This window comes from Bradysia coprophila, unplaced genomic scaffold, assembly GCF_014529535.1.
Source record: "Bradysia coprophila strain Holo2 unplaced genomic scaffold, BU_Bcop_v1 contig_232, whole genome shotgun sequence".
Taxonomy (NCBI): Eukaryota; Metazoa; Arthropoda; class Insecta; order Diptera; family Sciaridae; genus Bradysia; species Bradysia coprophila.
In genome coordinates this window covers 10212492-10240410 of record NW_023503493.1, presented here as the reverse complement: position 1 = coordinate 10240410, position 27919 = coordinate 10212492, and the positions used below count along the sequence as shown (strand labels likewise).

At 35.9% G+C, this 27919-nt stretch overlaps 2 protein-coding genes across 5 annotated transcripts in view; both read right to left on the bottom strand.

The window, feature by feature from the left end:
* Positions 1 to 5525: 5525 nt before the first annotated feature.
* On the bottom strand, positions 5526 to 9422 carry LOC119076525 (pyruvate dehydrogenase E1 component subunit alpha type II, mitochondrial-like). 2 transcript variants are annotated; one of them, XM_037183311.1, is made up of 6 exons: positions 9155 to 9422; positions 8959 to 9024; positions 8376 to 8768; positions 6301 to 6472; positions 6064 to 6241; positions 5526 to 6005 (listed from the first exon to the last, which is right to left on the bottom strand). In XM_037183311.1, the coding sequence occupies exons 1-6, from the start codon at positions 9209 to 9211 to the stop codon at positions 5675 to 5677; spliced, it is 1197 nt and encodes a 398-aa protein (XP_037039206.1). In that variant the 5' UTR covers positions 9212 to 9422; the 3' UTR covers positions 5526 to 5674. The 2 variants fall into 2 exon arrangements, with proteins under 2 accessions (XP_037039206.1, XP_037039207.1); XM_037183312.1 differs by having other exon boundaries at positions 9164 to 9398.
* Positions 9423 to 21119: 11697 nt separating this feature from the next.
* LOC119076515 overlaps positions 21120 to 27919 on the bottom strand; it is a 38895-nt gene continuing 32095 nt past the window's right edge. For all 3 annotated transcript variants that reach the window (XM_037183300.1, XM_037183301.1, XM_037183299.1), the window contains exons 5-9: positions 25608 to 25951; positions 24153 to 24341; positions 22756 to 22897; positions 21492 to 21856; positions 21120 to 21403 (exon numbers count right to left, since the gene is read on the bottom strand). In XM_037183300.1, coding sequence (XP_037039195.1) covers positions 21200 to 21403; positions 21492 to 21856; positions 22756 to 22897; positions 24153 to 24341; positions 25608 to 25951 — 1244 coding nt within the window. In that variant the 3' untranslated portion in view covers positions 21120 to 21199. The remainder of the gene's footprint in view (positions 21404 to 21491; positions 21857 to 22755; positions 22898 to 24152; positions 24342 to 25607; positions 25952 to 27919) is intronic.

The window sequence follows — 27919 nt, the reverse complement described above, 5'->3', positions numbered from 1 at the left end:
TGACCACTGTTTCGATCTGAGAGAAAATTAGATACGTCTTTCGACGTTTTGCATTAATATGCAGTTCAAAAATACCATTTCTTATCAGGCCATTGCGACAGTGATACAGTGCTCTCGGAACACCATATCAATTTGCACACGAACAAGTATAGCGAATCATAATCGGAATGAAATTCCAATTCATCACTATCCTTGCAGACTCGTGACGGTCTGCGGTGAAAGCCACCACAAAAGCTAAATCAAGGTTTGGCTTTTGTGTCTCATACGATGTTTCAAACTTTCATAAGCCGTATGTATGTAACGACAATTCTTCTATAGATAAGAAGTGCAATGTATCTATATTTGTTGAATTTGTTGCTAAACCAAATGATGAAACAATCATCGTTATATTGGTTAACACGAAATACTGTGGTGAATATCGGAATACAATTATATATTCACCACACCCTAAGCAAATGTAAATAGGTTTCCGTTCTTTTCACAGCACAACCATCACTTCGATACCAATTTGGATTTTAAATGATGTGTGAAGCCTAAGTTCTACCTGCTATATAGCCTTTATTTCGCTGGACCTTAATGTGGGACTGATATTATATGGGACCTGGTGCTGATACGAAACCAGGCTTTCGGTCTATTACAGCACTTAATCCTAATTGTCTGCATAAACAATTTTTTTTTCTCGAAATTTATCCTCCTTGAATATTATGAAATCAATCAAACTTTAATCAACTTCCTCAATAAATATAAATCGAGTGTATATCGTCGTCGTTACCGTCACATCCATATATAAACCTGTAATGGAGCTATATTATGACAGTCTGCCATCAAACATGTATATCATCCACTAAAAAAAGCGAAATTACTGTAAATAGAGAGGTATAAAGGATGGCTGATGTAAAGGTATCGTTACCCGGCTATATGTAATGTTGCCGGTAACGAGAATCAACATTTTATTAATTTTCATAAATAAATAATATTTATTTTGATTGATGATTTCCAACCATTCCGTAATCGTTTCAATCAAAGTTTCTGCCAAAAATTGATTGGTTACATTGAATTTATGGTGGCTGTGCCTTGTTTATATGAACACTTATGTATAAACGTTATGGCGATATGCGTTTCCAATATGGTATAGTATATAGTCGCAGTGCTATAATCCGAAAGTAGTTGTTAACACATCTCCATAATGTGATACGATACGATCCATAGTATAACCGTCGTCCGTATAAAATCAGTAAAACAGGAGGAAATAGGCTTTTGGTATTTATGTTCCGCAAAATATTGAAATCATCCAGTTATTATAGATGCGGCATTTCAGTGAGGAGAAAGAGCATAATATATCGAATAGGTACACACACAGTAAAATATGCTGTTAGATGTTTGAGTGAGGTTATGTTATCTTCGGTAACAATGTGAAATTGAGGGGTATTGATGATAAATTTTCGGCCATTGCAACCTATTTCATGTAAAAAATGATTTATATCTGATAAAGCGTTATAGCGTTCGAACTTTGATAAATTTATGTATTTCGATTGTCGTAAGTTATTTTTCACCGCAAAAAAAATCAATTCGATTTATTAGATTTGTCGGAATTTTTTACTCTATTGGCGATTTTCACGCTCTATGGATGTCATTTCTTACTGCGTGTGATTTGTGTCTCTTGGCTATGCTATATGCTCCTGATTATGCAATATTTTAACCTGTCAAAAACACTAAACAGGTCGACATGTAACAATTGTATCTGTACTTCTTGTGTTTAAAATATAGTCTGACACAGAATCTACTACTTCATTTGTTTAAACATACATTTCGCTATACAATCTTACGTTGACCGATGTCATTGCTTATTTTTGTCATTGCTGTAGATATCAAATGGTTAAAACAACTGCATTCATGCGTTCTATTTCGCTTCGTTTCATTCGATTCACAAACATTAACACACCGATGTACACTCGTGTCCACACATTAAAACCTAAACTGTCCCGACCAAAATGTATAAACCACTGAAGGTATTGCAAACCCTCAACGGATCAGAGTTTTCACGTATCCAAACTTAGAGGTGTATTTCCTATAGGTTTCTTCCAAGGTCGTTCAAAATGTCAATCGTCATCCAGAGAGAAGCCAACACAACCTCACTTTGAAGTTTTAACGAATAAATTTGTTTAAGTTGCGGTTATGATTGATTCTGTGGATGACCTTCGGTTGTTTTCGGCCTGTCAAAATTCGTTTTTACCGTACGATGGAAGAAACCTATGCTCACAATACAGTAAATTCACCTCAAAGTATGGATATGTCCGTGATTGCGAATTTGCATTACCTTCAGTGGTTCATTTACTTTGGTCCTGACTACCGACTAGCCTAGTCAATATTTAGGGATACTATGATCACATGAGCCACATCTTCGTCAAATTTGATCTACAAATCGTCGGTAATGTAGATCGAATCGGCAAAAAAAGATAAAGTATGAGGTTAATAAAAATGGCGAGGGGAAAACCACTCTTTTTTATTGGTGTGATTAACATGATTAACCAGTGATTAACATGATGATTAATTGGTGATTTACCAGCATTTGAACGGGGGGAATCCTCGCAAACTATAAATAAACGTGAAATAAGGCATAAGGCGGTTTATCAATGTTAATCACCGATTAACCGTTTGGATTCACAAGACTTATGTTTCTGATTAACAGATTAGCTGATTAACCATGTTAATCACAAAATAGTGGTTTCCCCCTCGAAAAAAGGGAAAGTCCCCTGAGCTGTGCTGTAATTTTCATACAAAATTTTAGTACAATTTCAGTTCAATAGACTACGCCAAAATGATTTTTTTCTCAATTTTTTTACATAAAGCAGCTAAAAATTGAAAATAAAGATACCCGTGTCTCGTCTTTTGACGAAAAAACTTGAAACCGGAAAGATTTTTCACTTTATAAATTCCTGAAATATGTGATTTGCGCCATTTTCCACCCAAATTCCACACATAAGGTCTTAAGTTTGCTACTTCGAAATTACAGTAGTATGAGTAGTATTGTTCACTCAGTTCATCCAGTTTTGACTGATTCACTGAATTTTGTTTTGATGATATGTCAAATCGGGACAGTAAATTTTAAATCTCAAACAAGTTTGTGTCGAAAATTTGTAGTATTTCGCGTAAAACAAAGTGATTCAGTTTAAATTTCGCACAGAAAATAGTTCCGACTCATTCTAGTGTCTTAAACAGAATTTAGTACAAATTCTCCGAAATGATTTTAAAGACAAATTAATTTGGTCAAACATTGGTGTGAATTGTGCCATTCAGTGTTCAATTCCTTAATTTTATGTGCCTAGAAATTGCCTGCAATACGTTTCGTGCTAATTCAGTCGGTAAAATGTGAAAAAAACATACAAAAATATGTTGCTATTCAGGTAAACAAAATTCTTGACATGTCTGTTGTGAAGATAGTCGTAAGTGACACCACAAAACTGAAATTTTTTTGTCCGGTAATTTAAAAAATGATTTTTTTGGCGGAAATGCTTCTATTTGAATGTGTGCATGATTCCGGTAAAATAAAATAGTGATAAAGTCACCACTATTGATGACCTTTAAAATGGCATCATTGGTTAAATATGATTGGCATTGTCTATTGAAATTTTGTGTTAAATTGCAGTTGAAGCTACCGACATTTTTGTGCAATACGGTCCCAGTGAAATGATGTCGGTCTGCGTTAAACTATATAAATATTGAAGAGGTGATGCAAATGCTCAGCGAATCGCAACCAACAAAACATGACTCCCATTTTTACGAGAAAATGCAAGGCCTCCAAATATTTCTTATGTTCATGCTACAAGCAGAGCTGTGTTCTCTGTCATTAATTTTCTATGGGAAAGACGGGAAATCTTGTAACCATATTTCCTGCAAATACACTTAAAGTTAAGACTTCATCACTGCTTTGTTGTATAAGAAATTTGGTTTTCCAAGATCACAACTTGTCATTTCTCTCATTTTATCCGTTATACCTACTGTTCGTTATTCCTTATCGAAGCGAAGGAACTAGCTTCAATTGCATTATAAATTTATAGAACTCTTAACCAGCCATTAAGCATCGAAATTGATTTTCAAATTAAACGAAAAATTCAATTTATATTTCATTTGAAAACGGGTCCCAAATGATTACAACTTCTTAGCGATGATGTCGCCAACCGGCTAAACGAAAAACTTCGGTATAATTGATGATGATTATGACGATGATTATTTCAGCGAATGTTTATTTTCGTATCTTAGAAATTTTTGTAGTCGTCTATTAACTTCTTTCCAGAAGATTTATCAATTTTGATCGTTGCAAATAATTCGTTATTTATGCGTTCAATTTCTGTAAACGGTAAATCGTGGTGTGGTTAAATTGGGTAAACGTCTATCTCGGCCACAGATACCTTAAATTAATGGTAATACGTATAATTGGTACAATATATAGCGTATAATAGTATTATACTATAATACACATCATTTAACCAAGTCAATTCGACTCACTCATGTATTATGGTAAATTGTAAGACTATTGTGTACAGAGATTAATTGTCAAATCTTTTATCAAACTATTGAACAGAAATTTTTAGAACAAAAGTTCTTATGCAAAGCTTATAGAGTCTGTATCCGTAATGTGTAAGCTAATTATTAGGAGACATTTTCAATTCAATTCTAGTGGGAAGACAATGTCATATAACCGAATCAGATGGGTGGCACGATGTTCTATCCAAACGCCATCTCTCTCTTAACAAGAATTGTTTTGACATAGACCCAATATTTTATTTGACACAAGTAAATCGTGGTAAACGTAGTGAGGGATTGTTTTGAAAAACCGCCTACCGAAATCGGACGCATTTTCCAGTGGACTTTTTTATCTGTGCCTAGCAAGGTATTCGACCCTAGACGCCAAAACCACTTTCAAAAAAATTCTTCGAAGTTTGTGTGGCTGGTGAAAGGTGATCAAAAACTGAAAACTTGCACTTTTCTTACAAAAATTTCTCCAGTTACGCGAGCCGTACAGGGTCGTGTGGGGTGTCATTAGAAAGGGAATCACATGTACTATTGAGCGGAATGGGGACTTATTGTGTTTAAAATTCATTGACACTGAAATATGTGCAGTTGAAGTTTTCAACCGAAGACTTACACTGTTCTTACTGAAATTTCTCGGGGTACACAAAACGTATATGGTCGTGTAGGGTGTCATTTGACAGGTAATTTAATGTGCATTTGGGCCAAATAGGGTCTTATGTGGTCAGTAGACGACTAGTCATCTGCTATGGACAACAACGAAAACAAAAATACAAGACTAGAACTGGCTAGGTCTTTTTATATTGCAAAACCTAGCTGGAACGAATAAAGGAATAATTTTGTCTGAAGTAATGTGATGAAGTAAATAAATGAAATGAAAGGAAAAGATTTTGTATCAGACACTAGCGACTATTTCCTGAAACAATGGAAGTACCAGATTTGACAGCGAGTTTTAACTGAACGATACTCTAACAGTCCCAATTGAAACATTCATCACCATTTCATCGTAAAGTAAATTTTATTTTCCAAAGTTTGAAAACACGTTAATCATTTTATGCCTTTTCGTCTTGTGTGCCTCTTTTAAGTTTATTGCCTTGTTTGTTGCACCTATCACCGTTTCCGATATAAAACAATTCGATTCGATTTACTTCGCTCTAAGATGATTCAATGTCTTGTGTGGGTGCATTTGATTCGGACTCAAGCCTCGAATTAGCGGAACGAGATTCTTTCCGTACACATCCGTATACAATTCGTCCAATGGGATTTCCTTATCAGACTTTGCCAATTTTGTCGCTGCATCCACTTCTGTTTTGATATCGCTGTCAAATTTCTTGATTTCATCGTTCGTCAACAGACCGGCGTTGACCACTTTGTCTTTGAACTGGGTGATAGGATCACGTGTTTGCCGAACTTCTTGAACTTCGTCACGAGTGCGGTAACTTGTTCCTGGATCCGACATTGAATGACCGGAGTATCTACATTTTGGAAAATGAATTAAACTCCCGCCCGTCAACTGCACTTTACCACACTCACCGATATGTGAATACTTCCATTACCAACGGGCCGTGGTTGTTGACATACTCTATGGCAAATGCTGTTGCATTCTTAACACCTATAACGTCCATTCCATCGACCCAGATTCCTGGTAGAACATCACCCCGCTTATAATATTCGGTATTACAGGATGATCGGCTCGAACTTGTTCCCATACCTGAAACGAACAATCTAAGTTTCTGTGCTGTTTTTCGACGGTACATTTTCAAACCGTACCGTAACCATTATTTTCGCACACAAATATGCAGGGAAGTTTCATCAAATAAGCCATATTGTATGCTTCGAAGACTTGTCCTTGATTCGATGCACCATCGCCATACAATGATAAACAGACTCCACCGTTTCCTTTGTACTTACAAGCTAATGCCACTCCAGCTCCCAATGGAACCTGTGGATTGTTGAATGATTCCATTAAGTGGACTCAGTACAAATACAATTCGTAAGCCATTTTTGACAATGTGCAGTTCAAAGATGCCCTCTAGATACCATTTCTCATGGACCAAGCGATTGTGGTTTCGGTACAATGTCCTAGGAACACTATACCATTTCACACACGAACAACTCTATAGAATCACAATTGAAAGACAGATCAAAGTGTTTCAAGCCTACACAAGCCGTACAAAGCTTAGTGATGAATTGTTTGATTTTCAATTATGATTCGCTATAGTTGCTCGTGTGTAAAACGCTGTATTACCAGTACCATTGTAGCCATGGCAAACCCGAGGGGGTAATCACTTTCTCATATAATTCCGTATAATGACCAAAAAATCCCATATAATCCTTGTCATAAAATCAGTGATTTACCCCTCGTGCAAACCGTCAAAAAGCGGTTTGTGTGTGTATGAAAAAAACTTTCATAAGTTCTCGTATTTATGCACGGCCTAACTTTCTTTAGGTTTGTGGTAACACACGAGTTAGAAGGTTTAGTGACGAATTGAAATTTCATTTTCAATTATGATTTGCTAGAACAATTCGTGTGTAAAATCGTAAGTACAGCAAAAATTCGCTTCGCTTCAGCAATCGACTGTAGTGGGGAACTGACCTACACTTCTCAATGCTGTTGCATTCAAACGAAAGTGTATTACGTTTTCACTTTTGATTTGAATTCATTTAATTTTTGATTCAATTATATCGCGTGCACCATTTTAAATAGGGGAAAGTATAAATGACACCGTAATCTCGCCTTCACAATGTCTTTGCTGATATGCAAATTTTACGACTTAAGCCTTTGAGAATTCAGCGAAGGTCTTATCTCTCCAACCTTTTTCCTCGTTCTTATTTCTTGATGGGAGTACAATGTACACTCCAAAGCACAGAATATTAATTTCGTGTCTCTATGATCTGATGTATGAGATGTAATACAATACATACACCGAGAGTAAATAAAATGGAAGCTTCTCTGAACGAATGCTAATACCTACAACACAGCACACACCAGTTATCATACGCAAAGTAACAATTAAGTTGAACATAAGGATAAGAGTGTCAGATAAAGTGTTGTCACACTGTTGTGCAACTTTACTCGGCAAATATCTCAACAGAACAATTCCGACAACATTGTTTTAGAACATGTAACAATCTCTATCCTCAGTCCTTTTAAGAACTCCGAACATATCATCACACACATATGAAATTCATTATTGTTTTGGGATGAATTTTATATTCTTATGTGTGTAGTGCATAGACCGTAATTTAAGGATATATATATACGAAGTTTCTGTTGCTGTTGTTGTCGTTCTTTTGTTTTCATTTCATTATTTCTGACCCAATTTTCGGCGGCCAGAATGTCCATCTTGGGGGAAAGTTTATTTTTATCAAAACAATTTATGTTGGTGACAATGTAGTATGCTATGGGTTTTGTGCAAGGTTCTGTGTGTACGAATTCAAAGCTCTTATTTAAACGTCTCTGGCAACGAGAGCACACATAGCAAGTAGGTTCACTGTTCACATACAAGTTATGATTAAACGAAACATTCGCAACATAATCACTTAGCTGTGGGGTGTGCACCATACCAGCAATGGCTAGCACAAGGTGCTTAGGGCGCTGAAAGGCAATTGGCGTAAAATTTAATCAAAAGAGGCGCATATATAGCAATTTTAGGGGAAAAAAATGGTAGGCGTAACCATGCTTGCCTGATTTGACCATACGGCCAGTCCAGTTGCGTAAGTTTCTATTTCTCAGACATCCCGAGGAAAAACGGAATTACGAAAAAGAGAAGTCGAGAGTGATCAAAGAGTATCATAAAAGGAACCTCCGTACCATTTCAATCTCTCCCTATGGCAACACTTACTTGCGCTCCAACAATTCCATTGCCACCATAAAAGTTTGGTGCATACATATGCATCGAACCGCCTTTACCCCGAGCGCAACCAGTCTGTTTACCCGTCAATTCGCACAAAACACCAGCCGGCGAAACACCCATCAAATATGTCCATCCATGGACACGATACGCCGAAATGATGTTGTCCTGAGCACGCATAGCAGCTTTCATTCCAACGGCACAGCCCTCCTGTCCGGAGTACAGATGACAGAAACCGCGAACGATTTTCTCTTTGTACAAATTACCGGCAGCCGTTTCCATGCGTCGAATTGTCTGCATTTGTCGGTACATTTCGATTGCTTCATCTCGTGTCACTGTGCCGCGTTCAGCCGGTCCCGAGTCCAGATTGTGCAAACGGTAGGGCTATATCAATCGAAATTTGTGTGAATTTTCAGGAGAATTTTTTTTTGTGAGAAAAAACATGAAGGTTGATCAATGACATGATTTTGTTTGTATGTTTGCACGACCGACGTTATATTCATCACATTACACAAAACAAACATCTAATAATAAAACAGATGTAGCACAATTTATATGTATATCTCACACTCACTTTAATATCAAAGGTAGCTTGCGTTGCATAAGTTCTGCCGCAGTTCGTACCAACCGCTTGAGCACTCTGAAAAATATAGGGAAAATTGGGGGAAAAAAATTCTCGCTCATTTATCAGCACTAATCAATTTGAAATTTTCAATTTTCCACAATAATAAAATCCAATGTTTTTTCCCTGCCATGTATCACTTAATTACATTATTTACAGTTCTGGCCAATGCACCCATATCACCCAAAATCGTTCGAATCATCATGGAAAAATTGGTTATTTTGTTCCTAAATTGAAGGAATTCGTTTAAAAAATTTCTATTTACTTTTGTACAACTAGTAAAATCGATTGCACTATAACCATGAGTTACGACTATCGAACCAAAAAATAAAAATAAAAAATAAAAAATTTATTTGCCAATTCGATTGGGTGCTAACAACAGCGAAATGAAAATAATTGAATTTTCGGTTACAGAGAAGAGAGAATTCCACGAGAATTCACCGCATAGTTTTATAGTCGTTGGCACATGCGTGAAAATGAAAGGAAATCAAAATGAAAATGGAAAGATTTTGGTGCGCAGTAGGGTGGCTAAGAATTGTAGTGTAACTATGCTTTCTTCCTTTAACTTTGGTGAATTTGGTGAAAACACATCAACCCATTGGGTCGTGATTTTCGCCATTTTTTTTTTGGTGTGTACGAAGAAATAATACCAGGTGGCGATAGTAGTAACTCTATGATAAATTTGAATATATGTATGGAAGATGGGATATTTTTCTTAATAAATCAATTTTGGGGAATGGAAATCGTAGTTTTTGATATTTTTAAGTAAAATAAGATTGTTTTCTGTTGTTTACTAACTCTATTCATCCATTGCCGAGAATTTTACGTTTATTGCATATATAACATAGAAACAATTTGCAAACCACAGAAAGAAATATTATTTTATTGAGAAAAAACATAAACTACGATATTCACCCTTTAAAATTGATTAATAAATAAAATAACCTTATTTTTCGGTCAAATATTCATTTCATCATAGAGTTACCACTACCGCCATCTGCATTTCCCCTATCATTGAATGAAACTATATCACAACCCATTACAATGTAACTATGATTCGTGAAGTGGTCACTGGTTCAGTGACTTTATTATAGACTGTTATGATCAGAGCGAGAAAACCGAAGACTAGTTATTATAACTTGCCTTGGGGTACTTGTCAAAGTATTTACTTCTCTTTCGTACGTTGAAAGCAAGAGGACCGAAGACCAGTTTATTGTAACTTGCCTTGGGGTACTTGTCAAAATATCTCTTTCATCATAACACTCTATTTGAATGTGCCCTTCATGCGATCTCGAAGTACCGTTTATGTCCCAGTGAAAAAAGTCTGTCTGCGTAGCCTGAGCGTAGAAGACCTTGGGTGATAAGCAAACAGGGACTACTTTCCCAAATTTTAGTATATTTTCTCAAAAATATTCCATGGTAATACGCGCAACGGAGAATACTTGGTGTTTCGCTCAGCGATCCAGAAGGAAAATCAACAGAACGATGGACAAATGTGGTTAAGAAAACAGGAGGCAAAAGTTTTAGCAACAATCGGCAATGTACATCCAGCAGTATGGATACAAACAGGCTGAAAACAAAGAAGACATGCAATGAATGGTAAGAAATTCTAAATTCGCGTCAACCCATGATGCATAAAGCTTTAGTTACGCATACAATGACATCCAAACCTAACTCCACAATTTACACTTTACACTTTTGTACTAATATATCAAAAGGTATGCATGTACAATGATAAATTTGTAACTGCAGTACAAGAGTATAACACGACAGCTTTTAATTAGTACTGTTACAATATCTACATCTCAAACGTGGCTATAAATTCATAATTTCTTGAGAAGCATGTGACTAAATAGCAGATATAACTGCAAAATAAACAAAGACCAAAAGGTCGTAGGTCAGGTCAGGTGGTTCATTAAATTATGGAAAAGTGTGTTTGCTCATGGTTGATATTACCTCTGGGTTAAATGCAGTTTGTCTCTTGGATAAATCGTTTTGAAGAGTTAGAAAAAAAGAACATTTCACAAAAAACCCTGTAGCAAGACTGCTTTGAATATTTAGCTTCGATTTCGATATCTAAACTAAGATCATTCCGCTGTCTTTCTATGTTCACAGGCATATCATCACAATATGTAACCAAACATGTCGAAACTCTTGTACGAATCACTTGAATCTCTTAGAGCAAAAGAAGCAACAGACTCGATAATTGATCACTAACAAAAGTTATGTGTCGCCTTGTGCATCTTGTATCACAAAACTCTAAAATTAAATTGATTGCCGACTGATTGTATTTTTAGAAACACGAACTTGCATATTATGCTAGTCGCATCAATTTTCGTATGCACATTCGCGTTAATTCAGCCGTTATATGACGTCATCATTTTAATAAAAACGAATGCAAAAAAAATGATTTGCTTTAGTATTCGTACCGTCACACCGTCGTACGAATGGAAGAAATTTTTAGAAATTCATGTTAGAGGTACACATTGTTGCTGTCAAATTCAATTTTTGATCATTTTTGAGGATTTCGAAACCCCATTCCCTACTTATGATTACTTGATGGCTAAAATTATTTGTTTATTTGTACAAAAAGCTGCCTCCTGAATATTGTGGTCGTTGCAACAGAAAGTCAGCCGTCTTCAACTAGGGAATATTTTTGGTAAAATATTTTCCAACATTTGCACGATTTTTCGGAATTTTCAAAAAAAATATTTTTTTTTAGAAAATTAGTGAAATGAGGAAAATTCAAGAAAATTAGTTTTCGAAACTCAACCGCAAACATTTTTGAACCTATTACCATTTATAAACAAAAACAAATCTGTTTGAATTGGAATCGAGTGAAGTTGTAAGTGGAGAATGTGGGAAAAACATTGTCAGGACAACGGGAAAATTTGACTACTACTAGTTTTGCTCCTAGCACCATCATAGATGTCGCTTTTATCGCTCAGCATAAATCTGGAATTATAAAACATGTCGGTAATGAAAACATGACAATTAAGCTGCGTTTTTGATTGTAAACTGATCTGTAACCTTGCCAAGGCCTATACTATCAGGTCAGGTCAACCTGAAATGACCTGAAACCTGAATTTGACCTGACAACTTGACTTGAATAATTTCAAGTTGACCTGATGTTTTTTATGTTTTTTCTAAATTAGTTTTGTCAATAAAAAATCTTATTTATCAGATTCCTGATAAGGCCTACGATTAGGTTTTTGTTGTCTTAGAGCGGACGCTTATGGTTTATTAATAAACAAATCCAACGGTATGGAAAGTCGATCAATCTTCACTAGGATCAGTACCTACACTTCGAATATTTTACATTTTATATAAGGTCAATAAGAAACTTCTAGGACTGAAAGCTCTTATCAGCTAACTTGATAAGGTTAAATAACTCGTGGATGCCGTTCGTTGCTGCCAATAAAAATTTAAAATATTCAAAGTGTCTATAGTAGATTGTGCGACCTGGATGTTTTCCGTATGTTGATTCAGAGTTTAAACATTGTTTTGAACCGAAATAACTGATTTAGAGCCTTAATTCGCGGGCTCAGAACACACCTTTGCCAACTTATAATTCTGAAGTACATGCCCACTATCAGAGTAAATTTCACTCTAATCGGTCGGTTGGTAAATTCTAACGTCAAAACCACATACAATAATCAGAAGTCTCTACATTGCAATGGCAATTACGTGAGTTAAAATGAAAGATGTTTCTTGAATGCTTTCTGGCTCGATGGAACATCTCGTCAGCGTTACAATATCAGGAAAGGAAATTCACCCTCTTAGATCGGTAGGATCTAAGACCATTCAAGAGCCAATTAAAAAGGGAAATTATAGCGAACGCCGAGTTAAACGATTAATTTTTTGAAATTACGGAACTGTATATCGGATTAACGCCTTCTATTGGAGACTTTGATTTTTTCAGAAATTCAATTTCAGGTCATCAGGTCATGACTTGAAAGCTCAGGTCAGGTCAGGTCAGGTCAAAGTCGATTTATGTTTCAGGTCAACCTAACCTGATCTGTGGTAAGCCGGAGAGAGAATTTTCAAATTTCAACGTAAGTCGTCTTGTAGGCCACGAAGGTTTTTTAAGCACCGAGTCTCAACAATTTTCACTCGAATACACATGTTAAACGCAAAAATTGCTACGTACTACTGTGGTGGACCGACCTACCGACTCAAGATTCAACAAAACGCTACCAGTTTTATTGTCCACGTAAACAGCATTACATTTATCTCGGCTCTCGTCTTCTAAATAACAAAAAACATTCATTTTTCAAACATAAATTCCATTTTCCAATACAAGGCAATTTGGTAAAACGGTTCGTACACTACGTAAGTGTGTGTATTGTGTGTATGTGCTATTTACGGCATAACCTCCCTCAACTTAATTTTTGCGTTTTGCACACTTTCGCTTTCTGCGTCAAATATTTTTTTGCTCGGCAATTTTTTTAGTGTTGATAAATCGCACTCCAGAGTATACGATTCATACATTTTCTGGCATTGTTGTTGGATGTATAGTATACGTATACAGTAACTATAACTATAAATGGCTTGCAATGGTCATCAAAAGTTCTGCGAAGATTTAGATTCGGTTGAAGCAACAAAAACGCAAAAAAAAGAAAACGAGAAAAAAAATTGGATGTAAGAAAAGGGAAAAATCGAAACAGATTTATCCAGCACTACACTGGATATGTAATGGGACGTGTGTCTGATTTGATGGTGGTGTGGATTAGTATTAGTGAATGGCAACTAACAAGACCTACCGAGAATAGCGAACAATTGTGTGTACCGGCTATAAGCGAAAATAGCAAAGCAAGGCAAGAAGAATGGAAGAAGAAGAAGAAAAAAAAGAATTGATTCAGTTTGGGGAATCGTAAATAAAGAATCAAATGGTTGAAATGGTTTTACAAAAACGATATTCGAATTTAATGATGATTTAATGGTTCTCCAAATCGTATAAGTGGTGTGAAAAAGAGGATATCCTAAGTTGGTTGTTATAATACACCCTTGACATGATAATAAATAGGAGGAAAAAAGCAAACTAAAGAAAAGAAGAAACGAGTTTCCGTTTCTCTTTTTTCCCATCTACTTCTTCTTATGCTTTAACGAACGTTGCTGCATCCTAATAGATAGGAAATATTTTATATGGAAAACATAAGCATAATATATAACAACTCAACTACTTCGTATTCCATACACACTTACAGTGAACGACATCTCAAATGTCTCACTGTCATTTTTTTCAGAGAATGTCATTGTGAATTTGCAATGACACAATAAAATTCTCAGAAAAATTTGATAGTGAGACATTTGAGATGTCGTTCACTGTAGTTGGGTGACTTGACTTTTTTTTTTCTGCCGAACATCTCAATCGTCTTGACGTTTTCACCAAGGTAAATATAGTGAGGAGGTACTGCCATGTACAACCGAATCAGATGTGCAGTGACACGAAAGTTTGATATAAACGCAATCTCTCCCTGCCTTGAAAATTACAAAATTGCTTAGAAACCTGGGCCATCTGTTTTGTGATAGGCACAACCAAGGTAAATATAGTGAGGAGGTAATGTCATTCAGACGCGCGGCTAAGATTTACTTGTGTTTCACAAAATGTTGTGCCTATCACAAAACAGATGGCCCAGGTTTCTAAGCAATTTTGTTATTTTAAAGACGAGAGATGGCGTTTATAGCAAAGTTTCGTGCCACTGCACATCTGATTCGGTTGTATATGTCATTACCTCAGCCCATTTATTTACCTTGGGCACAACATTTTGTGAAACACAAGTAAATCTTATTCAACCATTTTAAAAAAAGATGTCAGTGGCAACGAACTGTGCTAGGCCGCGCGTCTGAATGGCATTACCTGCGTCTGAATGGCATTACCTCGGCCCATATAATTACCTTGGTTTTCACCACTTGTCAGCAAATTTACTTTAGCCTAATATTAGCGCTGAAAACTACAATCAGGGTAAACCTTCACGAAACAACCGTATTGGAAGAAAGGATGATGCTCTTGTAATTTTTAGACAGATAGTTGGTATCAGATGGCGTTGCTTCCGCCTCGCCTGTTCAATTTTCGCCGTTCAAGGAAGATCTAATTCATACCATATTCCTTGAACGGAAGTCAGATCACATTTTTTGTACGAAGAAAAGCTTGCAGCTGTCAAAAAATCCCGATGAAGGAATTGTATCCTAGGTTTTCTTAGGTAGGCACGAAGTTTTGCATGAGAGTGTTTTAGTGTATCAGTTGTCAGAATTCCAACACAAAATGGAAGCTCTTATAAAACGAATACATTTTTAAGACCAACTAACCTTTACCGTTGAACAAAAGAAACTTAAGTCGGAAAACACACGAGCAATTTTGCATTGGTGGGAATGAAATATTCACCACAGGGAAAACGCAGCATAACTGACATAACATCAAGGCAAAATTGCTCGTTGTGTAATCTGATCTGATAAATCTTGAAGAATGCGTGACCCCTCGCGCTGAAGGCGAAAGTATGGAATGAACTGAACTAACGTTGCGCTCGAATTCACCTGACACTTTGTATTGGTACGTTAATGCTAAGAGGCAACCTGTTATTGTGAATTTTAAAATAATCAAAAGTAGCGTTACCTCTACAACAGTAGGTATATCACCTTGAAAACCGATAGAAGCAACAATTTCCATCGCGCCACCCTACTACAAAGCCCACACGTCTTCAGAATCTTTTGAATAGGAAAATGTTGAATAAATTCTTTTAAATTAGATTTTCTATCTTCACCCATTCGATTTTCGATAAAAAAATTTCCCTTTCAAAGTATAAACGGAAATATTAGGCAATCTTACCGTCGACATTTATTTGAAATATTTTCGATATATTTTTAGAATGGTCACACACAATAATATATCCAAACAATACGAAAAACCTGATACCGACAGACCGAACCGAAACCAGTTTTTGGAACCATATAAGCAGAGAGGAGAATCATTTGATCATAAAATACAGCAATTTACATGATATTCCTGTATAATGATATGAAAATGTGGTTGATGGTCCCGCATAAACCCCCATTTTATTCGCTTCTCTATACGACTGGTGTATAAGCTGCCCTCGCAGCAACAAAACGCTTTTGTATTTTATTTATATCTTGCATTTTAATATATTACTCGAAGAGGGGTAGAGGAAAAGCACTACTTTGGTGGTTCATTCATTTATACAATATTTTCTGGAATGTGGTCATCCATCCATTCACATAGAATTTAGAATCATAAACAGAGTTTCCTGTATAAGTTCACTAAATGTTCGCATCATAAAATATAAGTATCCTACAATAATGGCGAGGTGGAGGGAGAGAAGCGGTTCTATTTTATTATGCACATACCTGGTAAGTTTTCCATTAACTCTGTGCTGTATGCGGTCTGCTTTCGATAGTATCTCGATGATGTATATATGCCATACAGACACTCACATGTATTTGTAAAAAGGATTTTCGATTATTATTTTCTTTCCGTTGAATGAATATGTTTTCCACGATTTCCAGCACATATACTCAACATTTCCATTATGTTTACGCTAACATGGTTAAGCCTGTTATGGTACTTGTGCTAATAATGAAATATTACATCCAAGGGTTTTTATATGTGGGAGGTTATGCAGATCACTGGGACAGTAATCGCAAAAATGACGGAAATTTTTGCCGTGGTAGCCATATTCATCGATTAAATTCTCTTGAAAATTCTTACAGATATGCAAGGAAGTTACCAAGATTTTTGCGAGATACTCCCAACTATGAAAAAACTGCGGTCTGCTCATTTCAACTTCTACATCCACTTTACAAGCTTTAGTTTTCGCTAGTGTCGAAACATTTCGTACATAGGTGCATAATCTACTATCACATGCTTTCGAGCTTAAAATCGATCCTTTCATCCCTAAGGTTGTAATAAGCCACTTTTGACCCTAGGGAAAACAAACGTATGTAAAATTGCAGTTTCTTTTGACTCAGAGATCTTTAACCATAATCAATAATCTTTTACTTCATAAAGTTTAACACAAATCTTGGTATTATAAGACATCACTAGCTGTTCCTTGCCAACAAAAACAGATGCCAGGCGTCTGCAAAATATTTTTAACAGATTTCCTTGCCATCTTTACGGTGAGACCAATTTTATTGTAATTCCGTCATGACACCAAAACCTAAATTAAAATTTGTCTCATCCCAACAACACCTCCAACAATTATGTATAAAGGATTAAAATTAAAATTAAATTGATTTACCGTTTTCCGTGCTACGAAATAGGAAGAGGACGGTGTTAACCCAGTCAATTATAGCGGCTGGCGAGCAAGAAAGAAAAGTTATGTACAACCTTTGTAGTAGAAAGTTCCATCAAGTTCAACTGTTTCGGAAAGAAATTAAAGCTCAATTCTAGGTGCAAATTTCACTAGAGCTGATCCAACGTTCGTAGGTGGATGAACAATTCGACACAAATATTCGAACCATTGAAACTGAATTCTTCAACTGGTTCAAAGCCCATTTGTTAAGGCGGCGTAATTTCCTCCTAGTAGGAGGCTCTTACACCTTCATCTTCACGCGCAACCGAGCTTTTTTTTATTTATTTTCCTTTTTTTTCTGTTATTACGAACTGTTATTGCCAAGGTTTGATATCCCGGTAGAAACAGATTTAACGTCATCGTATATTTAAGGCGAACTGTGAAAGGGGTTCACCAGAATATTGAAATTAATAAAAAAAAGAAATTCCTTTTCCCCAAAAATACTGTTCATAATGTGATGGCATTTATTTTTTTCATAAAGTAGGTTAGCACAAGGCAAGAAGGGTGTGCGGACAATAAATAAACTCTTTAAATGATCTCCATTTCGAAATGAATGTGGGTAGACAGCGAGCGAGTATAAAGTGAAAAATATTTTATTCGACTATTAATTCCATGATCTTTTGGTTTGGTCGTAATTAATTTTAATTATTTTCGTTTTAACTGATGTCATTAATTTTTTTGTCAACTCCACCATGTCCAAATTGTACATGGGAACACACAGCCATACGGAAGGAGATGTATATAGGTTTACAATTTGATGTGGAAAAGCTTTGCAATTCCTTTTTTTCTCTCTCCGTTTTCATACATAAGCTTTGCGAATTAATCGTTCTCGAAATTATAAGCGAGGGTTAGATTTTCAGAAAAATAGCATTTTATACCTTCCGCTAACCCACCGCAGATATTTCACTTCCTATATGTAGGTATATAAAACAAAATACTTGATGGAACGACACACATTTAACCGCAATTTATGTGTGTGACTGACCATTCGCCTTAACGGAATGTCCAGTGACTGAAAACCATAAATCATTTAAATTCTGTCACAATGCTTGCTCCCACAGTGCAATCCATATACTGTTGATGTGTATAGTATATACGCACGCAATTTCCGATTCGTTTGATTTGTAATTAAAATTAAATTAATGATAGTTTTGACAGTTGGTTCTATATAAGGATTGTAAGTTGTAACAAATGAGCCAGCATGTGAATTAGGTTAAACTGTCTGAAACATGTCTTCTTTTGGGATGAAGTCTTTTTTTACAGAAAAAAGTTCTTTTTTATTGCGATTGACATATATATGCTATATAATTTAACAGATTTGGTATGTTGGTAGCATCGATATAATATAGGGTAGATAAGTACAATGAAAGTAGAGAACAGGTATGGTCAATCGCCGAATTCGTCTTAAACGCACTCACATTTTATGTCAAAATAATATGAAAATGAGTGTGTTTAAGTACGAAAATCAAATTTTTATGTCCTCCGGGCGGACAATAGACCATACCTGTTTTACACTTTCATTGGATAAGTAATGTCAAAGCAACTTTATGCGGAAAGATCACATGGATGTATGTGTAACGTAACTTACGTTTTGATAAAGCGCGCGAGATAATGTCATACAAATATTTGAAAACAATTGAAACTCTGCATTTCTCAATTTCCTTTTTCTCTTCGTTTTGTGTTGTGATTCGTATTTTTTGCACTTGTATGTGTGCTATATTTCCGAAATTTCGTTCTTCGTGTCTCATTATCTACAGTATATTATATCGATGGTTGGTAGCGATTTCGATAAGTGAAGAGTTGACGCTGGTGTTAAAATCTAGTGAACACCTGTTTATTTGACATACTTTTCCGCAAATGTACAGAAATTGTGACAAACAAAAAATGTTTCTTTTTTCTCAGCGATTCGCTCGCAGAACTTACTGGCCATTTAGAGAGCGACATATAGTGTCAAAATTGACAGAATTCTTTTGTTCTAATGTCAATTTTGACACTATACGTCGCTCTCTAAATGGCCAGTTATGCTACAAGAATTGACATTGTGCACACGGTGCATAATACACTAATTTTATACTTTGATTTCGAAAAGTCAAATTTTCCTTTGTGGTTTCGTTATCTGATCTGATAACTCTTAGAGAAAAAAAAATCTTATCGACGGTTTTCAAGATCAACAAATGTCACCACTTTCCATGTGCAATTCACGCCGTAAGTGTGCCTAAAATTTGAATTTTAAGTGAACGATTCGATGAAAAAGTGAACCGAAAAATACATTTCAACGCTTCATTGTATGAAAATGACGCTACGTTAGAAAGACCTCCGCACTTTCCATTTTGAATTTCGAGCGCACTTACGGCGTGAATTTGTCGTACTTTTAGCGACGATATTTTTTTCCTTTGTTGCAAATCGCCAATAAACTTTCCGCACCCAGTGTGTTAAAGTTACAGAGTTTTGGCCGATAAGTTATAGAATAAACATGCAGACTTCAATGTCACTATCGTCCAGCCAAAAGTATCATTTAGGCTCTTCACGTCCACGTTTTTAACCAGTAATCCCAAATAAAAAGTAAATGTACATACCAGATGGCCGGTTCTTCAAAATCGGTCGGTTTATCTCGAACGTATTCATTATTCATGTCAAAATAATAAGAAAATGAGTGCGTTTGAATCCGCTTTTAAAATCGTTGTGTCCTCTGCGGCCATTAGACCATACCTGTTAGTTTGTAATCATTGCAAAGAAGTCCAATACATAGGGTTAACGGAGAACAATTTCTGACCAGTTAAAGTTAATTTTAACTTATCTGTGGGTCACATGTCAAAATGGGAGGAATAACATACACGTTTGAAGTGGGCTTTTACTCGTAATGTTCTTATGATTATTTTTTGTCGGCTGACCCAACCACTTAACTGGCTTTTGTTCTGCATGATTAAAAATGATATTGAAATACTGTTTTCATATCACGGTTCGAAATCTGACATTTCGCAAACTTCTTTGACCATATACTCGAAAGTTGGAAAACTGGCGATTTTCTATGGAAATGCTAGTTCTAAGAGGATACAATCATTTTGGGTGCCGATGCTCCTCGAAACAGCATTCTGTGCGGTCAGTAGCCATTTTTTTAAAACAAACTTTCAAATTTTTTTAGGATTTTGTTTTTGTTTTCTGTTGTTGCTTAATTTTGTTTTGTTTTTTACTATGGAGTTTTTGTATTGGTTAACAGTTCAACACTTATAGAGAACAAAGATTGAAAATTGAAGGCAACTTTTATTATGTTTTATAAATTAATCAAAATTGATCAAACGTTTTATGGATGGAACGTTTTGCATTTTTCCATTTTAAAACGAAATTTAATTTTTTCGCACGTGTAAAATACCCTACACAATTCGATTTTCTCACTTTGTGTTTTGTTTTGTTTAAAAAAATAAAATAAAAATAAAAAATACGCTGCAACAACGCACTACAAGCATGAGTGATCAAAGTCACTATGACATAGTGGTCAGCTGCAGAAAGTACCCTATTTTACATGAAAATATTTTTTAAGTGTTTTACGTTTGTATGATACACTGTCCAGTTTCAGTCTCTATTTAGAGTACCTACTCATGCTTGAAGTGCGTTGGCTGCAATCATTACGTTAAAAACATTTTTATTTATGTGCATCATATCAAAAAAAAAAATCACATGGCGTGACAGGTATGACAATTCAACATCTCTATATCTGGAGAGTGATAACGGCATCACTTCTCTTTACTCTATTCTATGTCAATTCTAGATTTACGATTTAGTTGACGATAAAAAACGATAAAAGAATTGCTTGTAAATTATTTAATTTATTTTTCAAATAAGCAGAGCAATATGATATTACAATATAAAACCTCCATCTCTACGGCTTATGGATTCGGATGACTTTTACAATTCGGTGAATGTTTGATTTTGATAGGGAAAACTAATGATTGTGCCCGTGTGAGACTAGTCTCACTAGGACTTATGTGAAAACGAAGCTTACGCGATGATGGTGATAATTGCTGGATGGATGATGATGATGGCGGATGTATGGATGATTCGTTGCATAACGGTTGCATTTGTATATGAGACTAAAATGGATTTGAAAAAAGAAAAAAAAAAATTGAATAGAAAAACATTTGCCGCGATGTATCGTTAGCCGTTATATGTTCACAGTACTGAATTTTGCTGGGAATTTTTCTCCGTTTTAAAATCAGCAGCAGCCAGCAATTTTGTGTTTGCATTCTTAACGGCCATTTCGGCTTGGAAATTTGCATAATCCGTTGGCGTTATGGAAAAGCGTGAATTTTTCGGCTGCTTTCGAATGCTGTTACTCGACGCCGAACCAGCATTCGTTGGCGATTTACTGTAGTAACTCGAACCGGTCGGATTGCTGCCGTAGCGGGACGACATCGTATTTTTGCGCTTCCTGCCGAGAAATAACTCCTTGACGGTTTGGCGGTATTTGTTGGACAGTGCACAATACAGCAAAAAGTTAGCAGCTGCATTTAGTGTCGTTAAAAAGTTGCAAACAATATTAATGCCTGATGGGTTGAACGGGGTGTAGAAAGTGGTTGACAAGAGTTGGGTAACATGAAAGTTGAAAATAAAAATATTTATCTTTTCTTCCAATCAAATTAATTCCACACGGGGCAGGTGAACGTTCAATGAGTTTAAAAAAAAACCTTTTCACAACGCAGGCGAGAAAATAATTATTTTCTCCACTCCACTGAAACTTCGGTGTTGTGAGATAAATTTAACTCTGGATAAAAGTTGGAAATTGCATTTTATCTGGTGACGTGCAGCCCTTACTACACTCTCTCAACACCATCGAAATCCAAGTGCCAACTTTTCCTCCTTGAACAAATAACTATTTCATATGTGCGGGGTGATTAATCTTATTTTCTCCACTCAAAAGGACATAAGAAATTGACATTTTGTTTACGCTTTATTTGGTGACAGTTCAAATATCAATTTCCTTTACAAGGAAGGGAATATGAACTCTCTGTCCCTAGGGAAAAGTCTTCTTTTCCTTCGAAAACGTCATACTACACTCGGGAAATAATTTGATATTTCGTATCACTATGAGTTAAAGTACCTCGGGCTAAAGCCCTCGGACACTTTTACTCATCTGAATACGAAATATCAAATTCCTTCCCTTGTATAGTAATATACTATTTCTCCCATCTTTTTTTTTAAAGAGGAAAAAATAGAAATTTTCCAACCCGAACTGTCACCCTTCAATTTGTTTTGAAAAGACGTATAATTGATGTTCTTGTTACGTGAAGAAAATCGGCGAATCACACTGTGACGTTGTGTTCACCTCTGGAAGAAAATAGGAAATTCAAATTTTCATATTTTCTTCCATCGGTAAACTATTTATGTTCTGGAAAACTAAATTACGGTTTTGCGGATCGAGGGTGCAATAACCGGGGATAATTACCTCGAGTTAAATTACTGTGTTTCTCGTTTTTCATCGAATAGATAAGTTGAATAGCACCTGGAGTCTGGCACACCAAAAATAAGACAACAACAGCAATTAACGTCACCGTAACTTTGTTCTCCTGTGCCGTTGATCTGTCACTCTGTAACAGTGAATGATACAAAATAATACAATGCGAATGGAATAAAGTTTTGTGCGAAAATGTCAAGAAAATAAATAATAATATTTGTTAGGCGGTAGACGCGAGAGACCGGTGGTAGTGGTGGGAAGAATATATGAAATCATTGTTCGTAATACGCTTCGGATGAATAGTTAGCTATGAATAGGCATAGGTATCGTTCCTGTTGTTTACCATTGTATATAATAAACAGAAACGAAAAATCAAAAGTTGATCTAGCCTCTGGTGCTGGTATGTGTATGGATTGAAATTTAAGCATCCACTGTAAACTTTACGCACGTTCCAAAATTTTGTTGTCGAACAAAAAGTTCTGTCTGAAAACTTTACACATTACGTTGCCAGCACATACGGGACACCAATGATTTATTGGTTTGGAAAATATACGACTGTCCAATTTCAGTTCATCTGATGTATCATCCAGCGAATGGAATGCAGTGAAATGTCTAAAAAAGGTCTTATTGGAACAGACTTTATATGATTTTCTAAATACCAAAACTGGACATTCCCTGATTGCGAATTGTAAAGAAAATGGAGCTTCACTAATTTATCTTCATTATCAATAGGCTGACGATGTTTTTTCTTCTGAAATATCAAAAAGTACCTTCTATTGACATAGTCAGACTTTTAGAAACTAAATTAAATAAATAATATTTCATTTTTCTTAACATTCGCTAAATATGAACGGAAGACACGCATAGATAGCCCACAAAATTGCAGCTTAAATGTAAATTCATAGAGAATTATTTTATATTGCTGCCCTCTCGGCGAAACATTCGTATCAAAAATAATTCTCTCTCTCTCCGCCTTCGCATGCATATCAATTCAAAACAAGACGCATGCTAGGAAACGGCCGTTTTCACTCCTTGGACTGTTAGCAAGTACCATGAACACAAGGCTGTATACTTTGGGGAGATCACGCAGATAGCCATTTTATTAGATACGCGGGAACACATCTTTTCCATACAAACAAATTCACCAAAATTGAATTTGTATGGCGTGGTGAATTTTTTGTATGGAACGTGGTGTGTAACCCGCGTATCTGCATCTTCGTGACCTCCCCAAAGTATACAACTTTGCTATGAACATACTACTATTTACTCTTCTAAAAACGATACTTTCAAATAACCTTCGGTGCGTGATTTCGAGTGTTTTCGGATCATAAAACGTGTAAAAAAAAACTATTGATATCAAACAATCAGAATAAAACAACAGAACATACCTGTATAGTGTTAGTCATTGTTCGTCTCATTCTATGCGATCTACGCACAGCTGCCACCAGAAAGCAATTGAATGTTGCCAATAGTATCACCGGTATGATTGTCCAAACAATTGATGTGAAAGGGTAGAAAATACTTTTGTATGTAGGATTTTTCCCAAGATCAGATTCACTGTCGAAAATTTCCGTTGACTGTAATTTTGGGCGTACGAGAAATAAAAAAAAAACAGAAGGAAAAAAATCGATAATTAAAACTGAAATTACAATTTCGAAAACGAATGCAAACCGTGATTTACAGACAGGGTCTACTTTCGAGAAATTTTCTTAGAATTCTGGAACTTTTTTTAAGATGCATAAGTGAAGTTAAGGGAAAATTAATAGATATTTATGTTACTAGAACTCAGAAAACGATCGTCTCGAATTGTTTACTACATCTCGAACAGAGTTCTAGTAGCATGAATGGTTTTAGATATCGGGATACTGACAGTTCGCTTACTCTGCTGTAAAGTGTTCTTTAGATATATCTACCTACAGAGATACAAAAGAATTGAGTGATTAGGTTCTCCTTTAAAGCTTTTTACGATTGGCGCCCCGAAAAGTTCTAATAATCGGGTATATCTGAGGGCAACAAATATTTCGATATATGATCATATATAGCTAGCGTGAATATATTCCTCAGTACTATCAATGATTGACGCTGTCGGCAAGTCGGTCCTCCATCGCTTCATAGGAACAATATTTTCATGGAGCTCAAAAAACCGAATCACCTGCTGTGCCATCGCTAATTTTTGCGGAAGTGACGAGAACTATTGCCAACCATAAACATGATTTTCTGAGGCAATTGAATAGAAATGAATGAATTAGTGGTGACATTCCCATTCGCATGCAGGGAACTCTTGAATTCCAAAGGTCAACGTTTTTCTTATTGATCTAGAAAAAAAATTCAAAATCTGCTTCGGGACATACATGAGCTTCCCAGGCTCCACTGGATGTGTTGTAGCCAGATACAGAAGTGTTCAACTTTTGCTTTCTAATGACACCTCACGTATGAAAATTGGTTTTGAAATGGCCAGTGAAAATGGTTGACTAATTTTTCAGAAATCGTTTTAACTGCAACATCCCACCAAAATATATTTCTTCCATGAAACATGAAGTTGAGCCATAATTTCGACAACAAAAAGAATTTTTTATTCAAATTGCTTTTCCGGGCGGAAAGTTGTCCTTTTTCCAGAAAAAAGCTTTGGTTGTACAGTCTTGTAACAAGAACTTTTCATGAAAAAATAAAGGCGATCGGAGTCGTTTTTGACTAGGCAAGCTCCTGGACTATATTTTCAGGCTGGACCTTTATTCATCCATCAATTAATCTCCAAATATTTCTCGAAAATAAGCCCTGCTTCAAGTACGGCGTGGCTATATGTTACGTTAAATTAACTCAAAATCCTCTTTCACTAAACTCACCGGCACACAAAAACTTTGAATTTCCGATTGATTATAGAAAACTCCGTTAATCTCCCATAATTTTGTATTCCGCTTGGTAATCCTATCGCCACCATTGTAGTCATAAAAAGCATTTTCATCATTCACAAATTCTTCCGTAAAATCGGATTCGGTCGTTGTACGAACCACTTCATCAATTTTTGCCATTGCTTTTAGAGTTACATTTGGAAAAGCATCGTCTACATTCGGACATAATGCTTCTGGTGAGTTTGTTGGAAATGATTTGTTGTAATAAGTGGTTTGCTCCTTAAGTTTGTACTCGAATGGCGTCGTTATCGTTAGGGCGAAACAAAGGAGTGCAACGACTTTAAGAGAAATTTGTGATTAGTGAATTGAGGCAATGGATTTTTTTCGTGATTTTATAAAGGTGGCGTAAGTGTTAATAAGCATCACGGAAAAGCAAACAAATACAGATTAGTATGAGATGTCGCACACTTCGGCATTACTTTATTATGCAGGACTGACGATAATAACTTTAAATGTGTAGTTTATAGCGCTAGCGCCGGCAATATTATTTGCTGTTGTTTCATACTATTCACGCTGTAAGTGTGCCTAAAATTTGAATTTTAAGCAGGCCCGCAGCTACTAACGGGCAAAGGTGGGCATTGCCCACCCTGACATGAGCGAAAAACCGATTTTTCTTCAATTTTACCATATAAAAATATTTTTGTCGTACTTTTGCCCACACTGAGAATTCCTGCTAGCTGCGGCCCTGATTTTAAGTGAACGATTCGAAGAAAAAGTGAACCAAAAAATGCATTTCAACGCTTCCTTGCATGAAAATGACGCTACGTTAGAAAGACTTGCGTGAGAAAGATTTTGAATTTCGACCGCACTTACGGCTTTTGGGCACTAATGCTTGATTTCCACTTACAAAAAAACACTCCGTTTTGCATCCGTTTAGCTAAACCACGACTCTTTTCTATTGTTTAAAGTGTATACGGAGAGAAAACGGATTAATTTTTTTATTAGTTGTAGTCAAGTATCCGTTCTTTCTCCATTACATGACAGTTGACATTTCAAACAATTCAGCACATGTTATACCTATTGTTTGAACTGTCAACTGTCATGTACACGGAGGCCATTTTTAAGTATGATTTACACTCAACAAAAAGCACTCTGCGAGAGAGAGAGAGCTGTCAAGTAAACAAAGTAAAAATTTAAAAACATCAATTTGGTCTCTGTCACTGAGTGGTTTTTTCGTAAGTGGAAATCTTGCATTAATATCTATTGATAGGCTAAATAGACACCGAAAAGATTGTAGTCAAAAAAATCACTAACCATAAGTCAGTTGGTAACTTCGTTTCCACTTTAGGAAAAATCGATCGGGTCATTATTTTAGTAGTATGGTGGAAACGGGAAATGGAAACGGTGTAATAATTAGGTAACATGCGCTGGATATTTGAATAAATTGCAGATGAAGGAGAGAGAAAGTGTGTGTGGGTGAATCACACTGACACTCAAGCGAATCATACAAATAAAAGCACACAAAGCCCCAGCGATATTTGTGCACCCATGTCTTAGGTTCATAAAAAAAATTCCGGGACATGATTGTCAAATGTCCAAATACCAAATTTTATCTCGTGCCACAAAGTCTTCAACATTGAATACCCGCCCGCCATAATAAATTTAACAAAAAAAAAATCTATTTCTAATTTGAAGTTCAAAAGCAGCGTCGCTTAGCTCAAGCACAAGGTGAAAAATTCTAATCTTTGAGCCAACTGTTTCTGGTGAGATCTTCTCAATTGAATTTTTCATTCTGAATTTAGGAATGTTTATCAACAAAAAACTGTCTTTCATAACTGCAAGCCTCGGAAAATACCGTTATTCGAAATGATAGCCTTCGAATTTTACCAGACAATTGTGCGGTTCATTCAACATACTTTTTTCCCCAGTGGAAATGGTGGAAATTGTAACGGACAATAATGAAAAAAAATTTAATTTTCTACTCACCTAAATATAAATAAAAATCCATTTGAAATCATATGGACGGAACCTGGCTATATCGTTCTTTCGGGATAAAAATAGATTCATAAAAAATAGACATTCGCTAACTAAACAAGTGTTTGCACAGAGAAAAATCTGATGTTAGATGAAAGACCATCTAATTAGTGAGATCGAGCCGCTCTGATTTTTTCCTTTTAAATTTAGCGAACCGACGAGACACCTGTCGTCAAAAAGTTTTTTTTTGTTCGTATGCGTTTCGAAAGCGTGTGATCTGTAGGGGTTTTAAGATCCAATGATCAAAGACGAAGTATGGGCTAAACCCAGTG

Excerpts from the sequence above, each read along its gene's own strand:
- LOC119076525 (XM_037183311.1), bottom strand. The coding sequence starts at position 9,211 with ATGATGATTCGAACGATTTTGGGTGATATGGGTGCATTGGCCAGAACT. Across the intron at positions 6,473-8,375 it reads ATGGAATTGTTGGAGCGCAA|GTTCCATTGGGAGCTGGAGT; the intron begins GTAAGTGTTGCC and ends AACAATCCACAG. Across the intron at positions 6,242-6,300 it reads GTGCGAAAATAATGGTTACG|GTATGGGAACAAGTTCGAGC; the intron begins GTACGGTTTGAA and ends TGTTCGTTTCAG.